Below are 12,531 nucleotides of genomic sequence, written 5' to 3' on the forward strand. Positions count from 1 at the left end.
CCGTTCATGCAACGTTACCATCTGATAATTTATCATCTAATTTTCAGAACGGTTTAGGATCCAGCAATGTCTCACCACCAGCGACTTCTCTGTTTGGGTGTCTACAAGGAGGTCCTCATTTTCAGAACATTGTGCCGTCGGATAACATCCCACCACCGGTTGCACCGTCCGGACCTAATCATCAGAATGATCAACAACAGTTGGGAAATGCTTTACCATCTGAGAGTCAACCAGGTTGGCCTAATCCTCAGATCGGTTTACAACAAGGGGCTGTTCCTGCAAATGTACCTTCTGGTAGTTCAGGTTTGTTTAATAATTCCACCACCTATGAAGAAAAGCAGCGTCTCCTTGAACAAATGGGTTTTGGAACTGTACCATCATGGTATTTAGATTCAGCGGATTTACCACCGGGTAATCTTCAAGAGTAGTCCAGTGCATGCTGAAGGATCTCAACCCTCATCTAGGGTTATTTTATCTTTCCATTTATCGTTGTTGTTTTTGTTGTTGTTTGTTTTCAAAAGAATAATATAAAGGAGTGAAAGTTTTTGTAACTTTTGCTTCTTTTGTTTGCATTTGTCTTTGTTTTTGTGATCTGCATTGTTCAATATCATATAGTAATAAATCGCATTTGTTTCTTATCTTCTCTGGTGCTTCTTATATCTTGTCTTAATATGAAACCACCAAACAAAAGATCATTGATTTCATAAGCGGTTATTTAGATTATCTTCCCTTTTAACTCGGAATATGACCTAGCATCGGTTCGAAAGGGTAACGCAAAAGGAGATTTAAGAGTAATAATGTACTTCGACATGGAAGAAAGAGAGAGACTCATCTCTTTGATTAGAGACAATATGATTATTGACGAAGAAAATGGTTTCAATCCCTAACACTAGCAGTACCATTTCACACCAAGAGTCTTCATTTCTGCTCTTCTGTTGGCTTTGGACCTGCTGCTGCTTCCTTGATCTCGTCTGCAGATTCATCCTGATCCACACCAACCAAAAATATTTCATCATCCATTAAATTTTGAAATCAAGCAACAGCTGTTTAGTGTGTAAAGAGAGAGAGAGAGAAAGAATAAACAAACCTGCATGTCGGATGTCCAGAGAGTGAGGTTGTCACGGAGAAGCTGCATGATCAAAGTGCTATCCTTGTACGACTCTTCCCCTAATGTGTCTAACTCAGCAATGGCCGCATCAAAAGCCTGATAATACACACACACACACATGGAGATAAAAAAACAACACTCACTTTCTGTCCATGAAAGTGTTGAAAAGAAAGCACAATATTGAACAGAAGCAAAGATACATCACCACTAAAGAGCAAGAGATACTCTTCAAACGTAGTCCTCTTCACATTTGCTAATCCTAACATGGTGATATCAAAGATTAGGTTTACCGTTTTAGCGAGGTTGCAGGCACGGTCAGGAGACTCAAGGATCTCGTAATAGAACACAGAGAAGTTCAAAGCTAATCCAAGACGGATTGGGTGAGTTGAAGCAAGCCCCTTAGCATTCTCCTGCACAAAACCAAAAATGCCATAGCATTCAACACGATGATTGAGAATCTAAGCCTAATAATCCAGATCCAGAAACTAATCTAGGTCTAATCCAAAATCAGAAACCTAATCTAGGTCAATTTCTTCAAACCTGAGCAGATTCGTAAGCGGCGAGGGTGTTATCCGCGGCGGCGTCTCTCTCCTTACCGATTTTGAACTCGGCCAAGTATCTGTAGTAATCACCTTTCATCTTGAGGTAGAAGACCTTGGATTCCTCGGAATCAGCGGAAGGGACGAGCGTGGAGTCGAGCAGCTTCAGGATCCCGTCGCAGATCCCCGAGAGCTCCGATTCGATCTTAGCCTTGTAGTCACGGATCGTTTTGACGCGGTCGACGTTGCCGCGGCTCTCCTCTTTCTGCTCGATCGAGGAGATGATTCTCCACGAGGCGCGGCGAGCGCCGATTAGGTTCTTGTAGGCGACGGAGAGGAGGTTTCGCTCCTCGATTGTGAGCTCGCTACCATCTGTTGCGGCGGAGACTTTTTCCATGAATTGGACCATCTCTTCGTACCTCTCCGCCTGCTCCGCTAGCTTAGCCATGTATACAAGATCCTCGCGCGACGGAACCGCCATTGTAACTGCTTCGAACGGTGGATCTAGAGGCGGACGAAAGGAGTTATCTCAGATCGGAGAGCAGTTTGTGTAGGATGTTGAAAGCGAGAAGAAAAAGATGGAATCTGGACCGTTGGATCTGTTTGTTCAAACGCGTGAGAGTTGACACGTGCCTTTTATTTTAATACGCGGAAGTGGAATGAAGATCTTAAAACTACTTTTGGTGATTTTTTATAATTTTAAATGCTTTGTCTAAGGTTTAGCTTCGAATATACTATTCAGTATCATAAGTTAAATGTAAAGGGTGATGAATCCATAACCACAAAGGTAAGTGTTAAGGGAGTTTTGTAGAGTTGATAAATGTTCCTTGGTATGTTTGGAGTTGTATAGTTTTAAGAAGATAGCTGAGCATAATGTTTTTTTTTCTTTTTTTATCCATTGTCATTGTCACGAATTTGGGATTGGGGAGAACGTGTTGAGAAAGTCCGAACCAACGTATAAGTAGGATTTGTTTTCTAGCCTAGACGATGGTGATAGAGCCCGAGGCCTTTGGTCAAGAAGAGCCAGCTATCTTGGCTCTGAGCGTTACAGTAGGATATCTTTTGTGGTTTTGCTTCTGAGTCTAGATGAAGAGGTATGAAGAAGCCTTGGGTTCTAATCTTTCAATGACTTCTTCAAAAGCTGTAAATCAAGTTTCACAAAATAGATTGCTGATAACATAAATTTGTAACAACAATCCATTTTCTATTATACTTGTCATATTTGTTCTTGATACAAAACTTTGACCTAGAGTTTTTAACGAAATTTTACATGACCTTTAATTTTTTTTACACGACCTTTCATTGAAGGTATAATATGATTATCATTTGTGTCAGTCCTCTATATAAACCACACTGAACGTATAATAGATACACTCTTCATCTCATCACCATCTTTTCTTCTTCTTTTTTTCCTCTTATTTTTGTTTTTAATTAATTGAATACGGGGTTATAAATGTGGTTTATATGGAGGAGATGGGGGCTAAAACTATAAATGTTGTTTAAATCACTATCTGTAACCAAATTGGTAGATATCAACAATGAAATTTCAAAAAAGAAAAAAAAACATACAAAAAGAGAGAAGAAATAGAGGAAGATTAAAGAAGAAGATATGCTTGAAAGGAAGCCAAATTGGTACATATCAACAATGAAAAGAATAAGTGACAATTCCAGTGATATCATGTACATTTACATTGTTTTAATCATCTATTCTTGTAAATTTTGATCAGTTAGACTAGTATATAGGTTTGTTTAGGTTGCATTGCATTGGAGAAGCACTAGTGAGGTTTTGGAGCCAAATGAGTTATAAAACGTTCAAATGGAGAATGGTGCAGTAGCAGGCAACTACCGCATGCAAATGGAGGCTGCTACGGGGCCGCAGGCTGCTGTCGCGGGCAAATGGAGACACTGTTACGGCGCCGCAGGCTACTGTCGCAGGCTAAGTCTGGTTGCGGCCGTGTGTTTGACAAAATCAGACAGGGCGTGTCACGGGATGTGGAGGTTGCGGCCTGCTCGCAGACTCCTTTCGCGACCAAGAGGAGGTTGAGGCTGTAGTTCGAAACAGAGTTTTTACCATTTTACCCCTATGTTTTTAAGCTACTGTAAATGCATTGTAAACCTAATCTTAGGGGGATTATCTCATTTTCTCTCAAGATCTTGCTTCCTTTTGTAAAACCTTGAATCTTTTTATAATCTAAGGAAGTACTTCATCTTATATTTGTGTTTCTCTTGCTCATTAACATGATTAGCCTTGATCCTTACATAGGCTTAAGGTTAAACATGGAAATTAGTGAGTAGACTACTTGTGATTCATGTGTTAGATATATTAGGGTGATTAGGTGGATAGTTTGGATGTTTCTTGCTTGATTAACATTGTTCTATTCTTGCTAAGTTTTCTTAGTGTTAGATTAGACTTGATCACTCTCATCTTGATAATAAGCTATTTTACACCCGAAATGTGTTTATTAAAATGCTTGACTGAACTTAGTATTGCTCTATTTTGAATAACCAAATGGATTTGATGTTAGGATTGCTAGATGGTTGGTAGACTATTTTGCAAGACATGCTTGAATGTGTTAAGCAGTTTATGTTTATTGCATGTTTAGCATATGGATTAATGATTATTGTCACGGAAATGGATAAATCTATTTGAATGAGACCTAGACCTATAGACTTGTTGATTATTTTGTTTGAACATCCTAGATTGAACCTTGATCACCTTATATCAATTATCATTGCCAGTGGATCCATCCTTAGTATTTGATTGAATTCTTGCACTTATTTCTTGATTGGATTTGAGATCACCTTGTTTATATTTCTATGATCTTAGCTTGTTACAAATCATCAATCTTCTTATTTGCTTAGATTAGGAAAGTTTGTGTATTCTTAGTGTTATAGATCTCTAGTTCTCTATGGATTCGATCCTTAAATGCTACAGTAACATACCATTCGATTGTGGCATTGTTGGCACATTAGGTTAATTAGTGTGTGCTTAAACGCAGTTATCATCCAGCAAAAAAATGCAGAAAAGAAATAAGAAAATCTTGAGAAAATGAATTGTAAAAGTTTATTGTAGCTACAATATGTTAATATTAATAGAGAAGAACCATCGACAAAAAAATTATAAACGTATATCTTCTTTGCAATGCAAGAATGTAGTCGCATATCTTCTTTGCGATCCAAGAATGTAGGTCATTACATCACCATGATGCTTAGGTGTAGGCCTGCGACTTTCAGCCGGATCTGAATATCCGAACCGGATATGACCCGAAATGGACCAGTCCGGTTTCGGATCCAAGAGATTTAACCAATATTTAAAGTTATAAATATCCATGGGTATTGGATCGGGTTCATTTTATACCTGAAACCGTTCGGGTAACCTAATTAATCCGAAAACTATATGTAAGAGCATGAGCAATAGATGATTTCTTTTTATTTTTCGAGTTTATAGTCGGTGATTCTATGTTAAATCTTGATGTTTTATGTGTAAATGACAAAAAATCATGAAACAAATTATTTCTTTTAAGAGCATGAATAATAGATGATTTCTTTTACTTTTCGAGTTTATAGTCGGTGATTCTATGTTAAATCTTGATGTTTTATGTGTAAATGGCAAAAAAATCATGAAACCAATGATGAATTTCAGTCTGCAACACTATAGGAGGCTACAAATTAGGGTTTAGAAAAGGGAGGCACGAGGAAGAAGATGAAGAAAATTACAAATTGCTATTCATTAATGAATTTTTTTCACAAAAAAGTCATCATGTAATTCAAACCCGGGTGGCCATATATTTTAGTAGTGTTCATGACCATTGGGACACCTTAACCAATTGTTTAATTTTCTCAAAGTTTTTGCATATATATTTACATTTCAGGTTTTAAACAGTTTAACCGGAACTGAACCGGGTTCGAACCGAGATTCAGTCAAGTACTATTTGGATATATTTTCTAAATAACCGAAATATCCGGAACCGGCCCAATTATCCAAAATCGCAGGCTTACTTAGGTGGCTGGGCAGGAACAAGTAGTTCCCATCCTCTTTAAGCTGTTGATTATTTACAGATTTTTAAATTCGATTGTACTATAAACTTTTTTTCTTTTGCTGATAAATGAATTTACCATTTCAAAACAAAAACAAAAAGAAGAACCACATTGTGAACTTTATATATGTTTTACTCATATATCCCTATAACAATATGTATCATCTACTAGTATATGTGATAAAAGAAATAAAAGTTGTTACAAAGGAATTAAGTTTGATTATGCATAAAGTTATCAAAAAGAAAAAAAAATATGCAACTACGTTAGTCGAACCTGGCATATGAAGGTTAAAGTCAATAAAATGTTATACCACTATACCAAGGTAACTTAAATGTCGTATCTGCCTTTAAAAGTTTTACATATTTTTGGCTCTAAAATTCATCTTTTACGGCTTTAGTCCAAGACCGGCCTAAAATGCAAGAACCACAATTACACTGTACACCAATGCCTTTTCGCACGTTTATATTACAAAAACTTGCGATTATAATTAGAACCCTAAATGTGGGTTCGGTGTAACGAGTATTGGCGGTTTTAAATACCGATGCTAATTTGGTGAAGAAAAAGCATATTGGACAGTTTACAATTTTACCATAAGTCCATACTAAGATTTAGTGGGCTATGAGACTGTTCGACTCACTATTTTCATGCGTTGAGAAGATTATAACATAGTATTCTGGATATGGTTCATGAGATTATGACATAGTATTCACACTATTTTAAAATTTTACAATAAGTCCATACTAAGATTTAATTAGTGGGCTATGCGACTCTTTTATATTGTAATCATGATCCATATATATAAATTGAACGAGTACAAAACTGGTCAGGTGCATGACATAGTATTCTGAAATACTCGATCATACATTATAAAATTATGCATCTGACAATTCCAAATCTGGATATGGTTCTTCCAAATCAGGATTTGGTAATTCCAAATTCTGATTCAGATATTATATAATTATATAATTTGATTTTTAAAATTATATATACATAATACTCATTTTTACAGCATAGAAATCCAATTAAAAGTAAGGTCAATAGAGGAGATTTTGAAGATAAATAGGTATCCTATATATAGCCTCTGGTCTTCAATAACTCATGACCAACACTGCAATGTTTAAAATAGCAGTTTGAAATAATATTTTGTTTTGTGTATTTTAATGGAAAATTGCATTGTATAACCTTTAAATAAATTATAATTCAATGTATGACCAAAAGCCCAAATTTTCGTGTGTATCACATATATTTTGTACAATATTATCATATTATCCTTTGAAACAACCGGTAAACCTACAGAAAAAGTTAAATAAATAATTATTATGTAATAAAAGTGAACTGTGGCTATTGGAGAGTCACAAGTTTTATTCTCAGAATTTCTCCACCGCTTTTTGACCACCTTTAAACTCGGTTTATATTTTCGATAGAGAAGACCGTGTGGAACTGATATCGTGGCGGATGTGACTCTTCATTGCTTCAGAAATCAACAGAGGAGGCGTCGAAGTAACAGGCACGGGGGAGTTGCATGAGACATTTCCACATTCCCTTAAACCATGTCTGAAAAGGAGGAGGTGAAGAATAATGATGGTGGGTAAGTAAATGTGTATCACCATTTCAGAAAAAGAAGAGGTGAAGAAGATTATACTATATTCGGTGAAAAGAAATTATAGTATAGTATGCATTGTACATGAAAACAAATATTATGTATTTCAGATTTTGATTTTATTTTATTAAATATAGATTATAACTTATATTTTGGTTTACGATTTAGTGGGTAGGGCTAGTATTTAGGAGTTGTGAGCGGAATTGGAGTCTTATACTACTTCAGATATATTAAATATAATACTATTTGAAAATGTAGAATAAAAATGTGATTTTACAGTGAACAGGCAGGTATTATGTTTTCAGGTTTATCATTGATATAAATATTGATTTCTGCATTAACTACACTGGTACAAATGATTTAGAAATTCGATTTTATCATTTCGTTAACCACATTCACACAAATATTAGTTTCCAAGTCTATTATATTTTCCTTTTTAATATGGTATAATTTAATATCACAAAATATTATATATAATTTCAGATTTTAATTTTATTTAAAAATTATAAATATATTATATATTTTACATTTGGGTTTGGGTCTATTGTTAACCGTTTAGGGTCTAGTGTTTACAATTGGGCATAGATTTACTATTTAGGAGTTGTGGGTGGAGCTAGAGTCTTATACTACTACACTGATATGGAATACATTATTTATTGAAAATTCTTCTATTTTATCTATATTAGGGTTTAGGATTTATTATTTAAAAGTTGGGCTTGGGATAGTATCTATACTATTAAAGCAGAATCCTTTTATGATTATGCTCCTAACTTTTTTAAAAAGTTACAAAACATACCATTACTTTTTTTAATATCTTTAATGATCTACAGAAATTTAAAGCCCATTAGATAGGTCCAAATTGAACCATTGTTAACCCATTAAGCCATTTTGGTTAAAATATAGTTAGTGAAAATTATTAAAAAGATTGTTTTATTTTTTATACAGGGATTATACATTTAAGAGATAAACAAATATATTAATCCATTATGCTAATTTGTGTAAAATATATATACTTAAAATCATAAAAAGCCTGTTTTATTTTTATTGAGATTATACATTTAAGAAATAAACAAATTAATATATGTGATATATTTAAGAATTAAACAAACAACGGATTTGCAGTCCTATATGTGTAAACATAATTTTACTAATAACGAATAAATTACATTACAATTAATAATAATAAAAACCATATTAGATAATAAACTATTCAAACACATACTCGCACTAATTAGAATTACAATTTATAAAAATAAAACCATATTAGATAATAAAATATTGAAACACATCTAATTAGAAATAATATTAAAATTGAAAAATGACATTTTAATAGATAGAATACCCGCCCTTTAAAAGGGCGGGTCAGTATCTAGTTTAGTATTTAAAGATTGTGGGTATGGTTTGAATCATATACTACTTCGACGATATGGAATATAACACTTAATACATATGTACATGGTTAACAAACGTGTAACGTGGATGTCTCCTTCTTTCATATAGAATAGCTTTCAGTCACTCTTGACCATATATTAGTTGTGATACGTCATGTTCACCGGGTAATTGCAAAAGAGAATGATATAACCGGTTAATTTTGGATGTAAATATTAGATTCTTCATTATGTACCAGAATCAATGTCTCTATTTAATTTCACTTCCAAATTTGGTTAGATAGAAAATAAGCCTTATAATCTTGTTTTTACTTTTTATAAAAAAAATTGGATATAGATATGTCAAATTTTGGATAAATATCTGAAATTTGGATATCTAAAAAAATATGCAATTAGATGAATATTTATAACATATATTCAATGTATCTGAATTTACATTTAGATATCTTAAAATTTTAAAATATATGAATCCTTCCAACCTGATATATACGGAGGGAGATTCTGGATCTGGATATTTGTGGCAATCGAAGTGATTACAATATAGTTCACCATAATTAACTTTTTTCCGCGTTGATAACTGCTATAACAATGGACACTCGAGTCAAGAAAAGACAACTTATTATATTAGAGATTGTATTCATTTTTTCTTGTTATAAGAGATTGTATTCAAAATTTGTTCATCTTCCACAAAATGCATTTAGGCTTAGTCTTTTTGGATTTTCTTACAAATGAGAAAATGAATAAAACCTAAGAAGACAAATAACATTTCAATATTTAATTGTATAAAAATTCAAACATGAGAATCTAAAAATATTAATAATAAATATAATAAAGGGTAATTTTCTCAAACAGACCTTTTTAAGATTTTGTCACAAAAATAGACTCCAAAAACTAAAATGATCAAAATATTATTTTTTATTTTGAAATTTTTTATTTTTTTTTCAAATTTTTAAAATTTGAAATCTTTTCCCCAAAACCCCACTCCTCAATTTTAAACCCTAAATCATAAATTCTAAACCTTAAACCCTAAACTCCACTCCTTAACTCTAAACTTTAATGTCTAGATTAATTAACCCTAGGGGTATAAGTATATATTTGCTTCTTTTAATAAAAAAATTAAGTCTATTTTGGTCATTTTTATTTTTAAGCTCAATATTTGTGACAAAAAAATTTTTAGGTCTATCCTAAAGAATTTCTCATATAATGATTATATATCTCAAATTTTGAAAAGTTCGTTGAAAAAATTTTAGAATATTGTAAACAAAATTTTAACATCAGAGATATTCATTTTGTAGTGTTATTTTAAAAATATAATCATGTTAAAAATCGTGTATTGAACATGTTTTAATCAATGTTTTAAACCAGATTGCACACTAAACTGGACTACTTTATGGATCATCGGTTGATTGGGGTTTATCCTTAGGCCAAAATTAATACTTTTTAATATATAACTATATATTAACTATTAAAAATATAATACAAAAATAAATAAAAATCACTTTTTTATTTATAGATCTAATTAAATATTGAAATATCTATTTTTTTTATCTAACATACATTAGAATAAAATATTATTTAACAAATTTTTTATAACAAACTATGACTTAAAATAAAGATAATTAAATAATTATATTATAGAGTTAAAATATTATGTTTACATCAACTAAACATGGTTTCCTATATTACCAACTTTCTAGGCATTATAATATATTTTTTAATTACGATATAAAAATCGTAAATCTAATAATTTAGTTAGTATTGTAAACGATTAAAAGTACATTTAAAATATCATTAGTTGTAGGGATTTTTTCAGATCAATGGTAGACCTCGAGTTAATAGAAAAAATTTCAGGTTTTATCGAGTTAATAGAAAAAATATTTTCTCCGTTTCAAATTTACTATTATTTAAAATTGGGCATAGATTTACAGGTTTAATAGTAAGTCGGCGATAAATATGAAATCATTTGTTTAAATTTTTTAATACTTGTAACAGGCGTAAGGAAAAAGCAAATTATCAAACAAAAAAAGAGGCTGACAAAGATTTTGAATGACGTACAAGAAATGGCAAACGTTTGAATATCGAAAAAATAACAATAGTTATTTCCCGGTTGCAGTGCACAAAGACAAAAACCTTGATAGTTACAAAGGAAAAATGAGACAAAACCTTGTCTGGATACCATTAAAACTATCCGTAAGGGTAAGGCGTAAGGTATCCGTAAAAATCCAAATGAAAATGAAGGCGGCAAGTGGTCCATTTTGGGTTAACTAATAAATTCAATGATATCAAATGGAAACAACGAAAGCTACTCATCCTTAAGGGGAAAAATCTAAGTGAAATCGAAGGCAAATGGTCCAGTCTCAATGGACTAGTTTTACGGCTACAAAATGTTTATTGTCTTCAATATAAAACTAAAGAAACTTGTATTATGAATTTCAGATTGTTTATTCAGCACACGCAAATAGAGAGATTAGCGATACAGGTTATTTGAAAACTTACCGTGAAAAAAAGAAGAAGAAGAAGAAGGATAGCCATAGGCATGTGACAGACTTGCCACGTGAAGGTACGTATCGTATTAATTGAAATCAAAATTTTGGTTTGCCAAACAATCATAATCATAAAGCTCAAACTTAAGTCTTCTATATAATCCTATAGGACGACTCAACTTCATAATTTTATAGGAGAATATACTCCAGGAACATAATTTTTGGTCAGTAACATAAATACGCTGATCTGGACACTTTGGTAGCATAATGATTGTACTGTCCCAATTCCCAAAACAGTTGTATACGAATCAAATAGAGAACCGATACTTTTGAGGCTATATTGCTACTGAAAAGTTGTATCTTTTAAGATTTATATTTCTAGTTGTGGAAAAAAATATTCTTTCCGTTTCAAATTATATAAACTAGGTAAAGAACCCGTGCGATTTCGCACGAAAACTGATTTTATGTTGCAGTTGATTCATGACTAAAACATCTCTCTGTTGCAGTTGATTGAAAGCAATAACGAATCTGGAAAGTGCAACACACACTTAAAATCACCCGGCCATGGTGATTTGAGATACCATTTTGACAATCCAAAACTATAAGACTCGCCAGAAAATTCTTATTAAGGTATTATAACAACTTTTTAATAAATAATTTAAAATAAAATGAAAAGTCACAACTTTTAAAATTAATAATTATAGAAAAACATTTATTGGGGGTATTTTGTCATCTTTTTAAAAACTAATTTGTATTTTACAATGAAAAGATACAACTTTTAAAAGAATTAAAAAATGAAACAACTTTTGACATTATAATGAAAAGACACAAAATTACACATTATCTATTAATTTCAGTAAAAACACACACATTTTACATGCTAACTTGTATGGTATGAATATATATGATAAAATATGTATCTGTGTCTAATTAAAATATCAAACCAAAGACGTCAAAAATACAGTATCATATGAACATGGCTCAATGAAAATAAAAGTAGTTAGTATAACGAAAACAATTAGTTTCTGGGTACACATATTCCTTTGGTTCATGGTATTCCTAAATTTTGTAACCAGTTACAGCCATAATCAAATTCTTCAGCCAACCATTTTTTCACCTTTTCCGTTAAAACCTAACTGGGTGTTATTGAATAATTCTGTATCACTTATAATTAGTTACACACATACAAGTATGAAAAGGAACATCAGTAGAATTTGAATAAGCGACTCGCAGATATGCTAGCAAAACATGCCAATTAACAAAAATACAGAAAAGCATAATGAAAATCGATTAGGAAGATATAACAATTAACTGCTGCAAAAAATCTGGAAAATTACTAATATTAGAGACTAAATAAGTCAAAATCGGTAAATAA

General features: G+C 32.1%; 1 protein-coding gene across 2 annotated transcripts; it reads right to left on the reverse strand.

The window, feature by feature from the left end:
* Window positions 1-695: 695 nt before the first annotated feature.
* LOC106358175 (14-3-3-like protein GF14 omega) lies at window positions 696-2,283 on the reverse strand. Of its 2 annotated transcripts, XM_013797925.3 has the most exons (4): window positions 1,649-2,274; window positions 1,399-1,518; window positions 1,088-1,204; window positions 696-984 (listed from the first exon to the last, which is right to left on the reverse strand). In XM_013797925.3, exons 1-4 carry the CDS (start codon window positions 2,126-2,128, stop codon window positions 919-921), a joined length of 783 nt encoding a protein of 260 aa, XP_013653379.1. In that variant the 5' UTR covers window positions 2,129-2,274; the 3' UTR covers window positions 696-918. The 2 variants fall into 2 exon arrangements, with proteins under 2 accessions (XP_013653379.1, XP_048592717.1); XM_048736760.1 differs by lacking the exon at window positions 696-984 and having other exon boundaries at window positions 1,007-1,204; window positions 1,649-2,283.
* Window positions 2,284-12,531: the final 10,248 nt, after the last annotated feature.

This window comes from Brassica napus, chromosome A7 (genome assembly GCF_020379485.1).
Source record: "Brassica napus cultivar Da-Ae chromosome A7, Da-Ae, whole genome shotgun sequence".
NCBI lineage: Eukaryota > Viridiplantae > Streptophyta > Magnoliopsida > Brassicales > Brassicaceae > Brassica > Brassica napus.

What these genes read in the sequence shown, in the direction of transcription:
- LOC106358175 (XM_048736760.1), bottom strand. Translation starts at nt 2,128, where the DNA reads ATGGCGGTTCCGTCGCGCGAGGATCTTGTATACATGGCTAAGCTAGCG. An exon ending in CCGCTTACGAATCTGCTCAG is followed by an intron (nt 1,519 to 1,648) that starts GTTTGAAGAAAT and finishes GGTTTTGTGCAG; the next exon opens with GAGAATGCTAAGGGGCTTGC. An exon ending in CCTGCAACCTCGCTAAAACG is followed by an intron (nt 1,205 to 1,398) that starts GTAAACCTAATC and finishes GTGTATTATCAG; the next exon opens with GCTTTTGATGCGGCCATTGC.